The sequence below is a fragment of the Primulina tabacum genome, chromosome 16, assembly GCF_025594145.1.
Source record: "Primulina tabacum isolate GXHZ01 chromosome 16, ASM2559414v2, whole genome shotgun sequence".
Lineage (NCBI taxonomy): Eukaryota > Viridiplantae > Streptophyta > Magnoliopsida > Lamiales > Gesneriaceae > Primulina > Primulina tabacum.
In genome coordinates this window covers 27,456,240-27,460,611 of record NC_134565.1, presented here as the reverse complement: position 1 = coordinate 27,460,611, position 4,372 = coordinate 27,456,240, and the positions used below count along the sequence as shown (strand labels likewise).

Here is a 4,372-nt window from a genome sequence, read left to right as displayed (position 1 = left end):
GTATAATATTTTTTATAATTCATTTGGTTTATATTTAAAAACATGATCAAAATATAATTATAAAAAATAGTGAGAGACTACATTGCAATTTCGATATATGAATTAAAAAAATAAATAGAAAAAAGAAAGGAATTAAAAAAAAAATCTAAATAGGAAATGAACATGTATGTTATGTCTCTTGTTAGACGGTCTCACGAATCTTTATCTGTGAGACGAGTCAACCATACCGATGTTCAAAATAAAAAGTAATACTCTTAGCATAAAAAGTAATATTTTTTCATGTATGACCCAAATAAGAGATACGTCTCACAAAATACGATTCGTGAGACCGTCTCACACAAGTTTTTGCCATCTTTCTTTATTATTTAGTGTTCAATTTTTTCATGAATTTTCTCTATTCATCTATCTTTATTTGAGTAGGTATCTTGTGAGACAGTCTCACGAATTTTTATCAGTGAGACGAGATATTCACAATAAAAAGTAATACTCTTAGCATAAAAAGTAATACTTTTTCATGGATAACCTTAATAAGAGACGTCTCACAAAATACAACTCATGAGACCGTTTCACGCAAGTATTTGCCCCTTTATTTTATGATTTATATCAAAACTTGCAAATATTGGAATTTCTTTCATAAACATAGCGTATATTGCTTCACCTTCGAGACCCATTTAATACATTGGGATTCCGATAGGTTACAAATTGACCCGAATGGTGTGGCCGCCGCCCTACCAATCGCTGATTTCGATAATTATCAGGAAAATTATCTCAGAGAGTACCGAAAATACAGGATCCTCCTTTATTTCTCATGCCATTGAATTGAAGATATGCATCCATACTTTCTCCTGATCTATCTACTTCTCGCCTCTCCTTGCTAGGGATTCTTCGGTTCCTCCTGTAAGATTTAATTTTTTTTAAAATAATATATATATGGATTTTGATTTGATTTACCTGTTTCTAGGCTTTTGTCAATTATCGTGTAATTTTTTTTCTTTCTCAATGATTTATATTGATTTGATTCACCTGTTTCTAGGCTTTTTTCAATTCCCGTGTATTTGTTTTCTTTTTCAATGATTTTACGTCCTTGTTTCGACGGACGGATGGACAACTCTTCTGCTTTCCATTGGTGGGATATGAGATGGGATTCATTTTTCTTTGCAGGCGACGCCATGTCTGCAATTACAGCAATAGCTTTGGATAGACTCATAGAACCTGGAGCTGCAAAGTCCATGGCGCCAGCTAGAAATTCTCCTGATTCACAACTTGAAAGGCAGATGAGTACTCCAATCTCGAGGCTGGACAGGGGAATTAATGCTCCTAGTTCAAAGCTTGAAAGGGGAGTCAGTGTTCCTCCGAATCCAAAGGGAGTTGAGGTTTCTTCTAGTGCTAAGCGAGATAGGGGAGTTTATACTCCTTATAATCCTAAGATCGATAAGAGAAGTTTTGAATCAACTACATCTGTTGCAGATAAAGAACACCATTGGACTCAAATCTCACCTGCACTTTACGCTACTCCTGCATCCACTCCTCTTCCCGATTCTCCATCTTCTTTCCCTCCATCACCTTACATCATCAATCACAAGCGACGGGGTCCAAGACTCTTGAAGAGTTACTCCGAGGATGATGTTGGAATGTGTGAAAGAGCCGATCATGAGAATGGGAACACTGCTGGAAAGAACATAGAAACTGCAGCGAAGGATTACAGCTTTGTTCATGGCGAGTTGATTGATCAAAAGAGTGATCATAACTTTGTATCTGCCTCATCTAGAGATACAGTGGGAAAATGTGGAAGCAACGACGAAACTAATGGTACAAATGTGATAAATGGTGTTATGAAGTGCCCGTCGTTTAATTTACAGCAGGATGGAGAGCTTGATGTTTTTATTGATCCAAAGGAGTCGATGAGTGTTGAGAGCAATGCCGAAAGCGAGGGTAATGGTGGAGCTGAGCGGTTATTGAACTCTACCACACCAATTACAGAGTTCTATGATGCTTGGGAAGGTGCCTTACTTTTTTTTTTTTGAGGAATCCTAATTTAATGGAAGTGCTTTCTTGTGTCTTTTAAATGTTGTTAAAACATAATCACGTGGCTTGATTTCAATTTGACGATGCTGTGGTCTTTTTTAGAGTAAGTATCATGATATCTGCTCTAAAAAAATAATTGCCTAAAAGAAATGAAACTATGTAGCCGAGCGAGATAGTAGCCGCAGAATGGAGGTTTGAGAGAAAGTAAACATTAATCTCATTTACTAGTCAATTATCAATCACTACATGTATCATGAGGTTAATATCTTAAAATTCCTTTTTCAATGAATTAATTGCATCTCATCCCTCAGATTTATCTCCGGAGATTGGGCCTCAACTTCCGATGCGAGATATTGACAATGAATTGCATGAAACAAGATTGAATTTATTGATAGAGATGGAGAAGAGAAAGCAAGCGGAAGAAACTCTAAACAATATGAGAAATCATTGGCAGAGGATTTGTGAACGATTGATTCCTTTGGGGTTGACGCTACCAGCAGACCCAACTGCTTCGGCTGATGGTGACCAGTCAGCTGATCCTGCAGCTGAGGTGTGCCAACAAGTGTATATTGCTCGGTTTATATCAAATTCAATTGGAAGGGGAATTGCAAAAGCTGAGGTAGAGATGGAGATGGAAGCTCAAATAAGGTTGAAGAACTCTGAGATTGCTCGTCTATGCGATAGACTTCATTATTATGAAACTGTGAACCAGGAGATGTCTCAAAGGAACCAAGAAGTTGTAGGTAAGTTGTTGAAGCTTTTTTTTCCCCTTTTTTTCAGAATAAAAAGAGTATCTATTGTCCTATGTTGCTAAATACCCAAGTTTAATTGTGTACAAGGCCAATTATGTTCAGAATAGTATTTGGTAAGCAATATGTGTTTTCATAAACTGGAATACGAGTTTTGAGGGAGATATAACAAAAGCGGTATAATATACCATGGATGTGATCAAGTTTCTTTTTCTTTTTTCCTTCTATCTTTGAGTTCTTTTTTATTTGCCAATGAAAAATGATATGACAGTGTGAGCTGTGGTTTTGTTCGATCAATACAATTTTTTTATTTAATGATTTCAATGTATTTGACAAATTTGAAAACCCCCTTTCATATTGTTAGTTCTATACTTATTTGCTGCTGTACTGATAAAATGTGTGATCTGCTGTACTCATAAAATGATATCACACATTCTCTTCATGGTACAACAATCGTTTGGTGAAATGAGAAAATCTTAGGAAAACAAAAGGAAAAGAAGTCAAAAAATAATTTCGTTTCCCTCTAACAGTATTTTTTTAATCTTTATTTTCTATTTGTACAAGTTGTACATGCAAAAATTTTCTTAGTGACGCCTACTACCATAAAAGCTCATTTTGTATTTCTGATTAGTCAGCGTATTTTTATACGTGTATTTGACGCTTTTGAATTGCTTTAGAGGGGACACTCTCATCTTATCCATCTTTATACCGTGTAGAAACAGCAAGACGACTTAGGCAAAAGAGGAAGAGAAAACAGATATGGGTTTTTGGGTCTATTGCTGCAGCAATTACACTGGGTTCAGCTTTCATTGGGTGGTCTTACTTCCACTCGAGGAGTCAATCTCACATGCCTGAGGTTGACTGTAGCCCAAAATAGTGGTGATGTACCCTAGGGAAAGGGAAAGTCATGACATAGAAGGTAATAAAAATCAAGATGATAAAATTTTCCATCTTGTGTAAAGAAACACCATGATGGTATATTTTTTTGTGTATTTTGTGATGTTTCATAAATCACATAGAAGCATTGAAAACTGCCCACAACATCTTGTGAAAGAAACACCATGATGGTATATATTTTTTTGTGTATTTTATGATGTTTCATAAATCACATAGAAGCATTGAAACCGCCCACCATGCAATTGTTTGTTTGTTTGTTTGTTTATTTGTTAGTTTGATTGATTTTTTTTTGGTGTATTTTATGATTGATATATTGGGTGGATCTAAAAAATATTATAGATAAATAAAAGGGTATTCGTATATTCGACATAATATTGTTCAAAAATTAGTTTCGTAGCCTCGACACGAGTGCATGGTTAAAAAAATTCATTAGCAAGGGTAAATTGCGCAAATTTTATAAAAGTCGAGGATTGAGGCTCCTATTTAAATTTCATAAGGTGAAGTATGAATTTTCACGTGAGGTTTTGATGCAAAAACTCACTCTTTAGACACGTGGTCTTGGTATATTCATATATCCTTCTATTCTATATGCTAACATTTTAACAAACAAGAGTGTTTAAAATAGTAGTAATTAAACATGATAATTTTTGTTATTTTCGATTTAATATTTTTTTCATATTTTTTTATTAAAAGTAATGTGT

The 4,372-nt window shown here is 34.8% G+C and overlaps 1 protein-coding gene across 1 annotated transcript; it reads left to right on the top strand.

Moving 5' to 3' along the window:
- The first annotated feature begins 660 nt into the window (after nt 1–660).
- Nucleotides 661–3,899, top strand: LOC142529294 (uncharacterized). Its single transcript, XM_075634796.1, has 4 exons — nt 661–897; nt 1,162–2,001; nt 2,337–2,768; nt 3,491–3,899. Exons 2-4 carry the CDS (start codon nt 1,170–1,172, stop codon nt 3,649–3,651), a joined length of 1,425 nt encoding a protein of 474 aa, XP_075490911.1. The 5' UTR covers nt 661–897; nt 1,162–1,169; the 3' UTR covers nt 3,652–3,899.
- Nucleotides 3,900–4,372: the final 473 nt, after the last annotated feature.

Excerpts from the sequence above, each read along its gene's own strand:
- LOC142529294 (XM_075634796.1), top strand. The coding sequence starts at position 1,170 with ATGTCTGCAATTACAGCAATAGCTTTGGATAGACTCATAGAACCTGGA. Across the intron at positions 2,002-2,336 it reads GTTCTATGATGCTTGGGAAG|ATTTATCTCCGGAGATTGGG; the intron begins GTGCCTTACTTT and ends CTCATCCCTCAG. Across the intron at positions 2,769-3,490 it reads AAGGAACCAAGAAGTTGTAG|AAACAGCAAGACGACTTAGG; the intron begins GTAAGTTGTTGA and ends TATACCGTGTAG.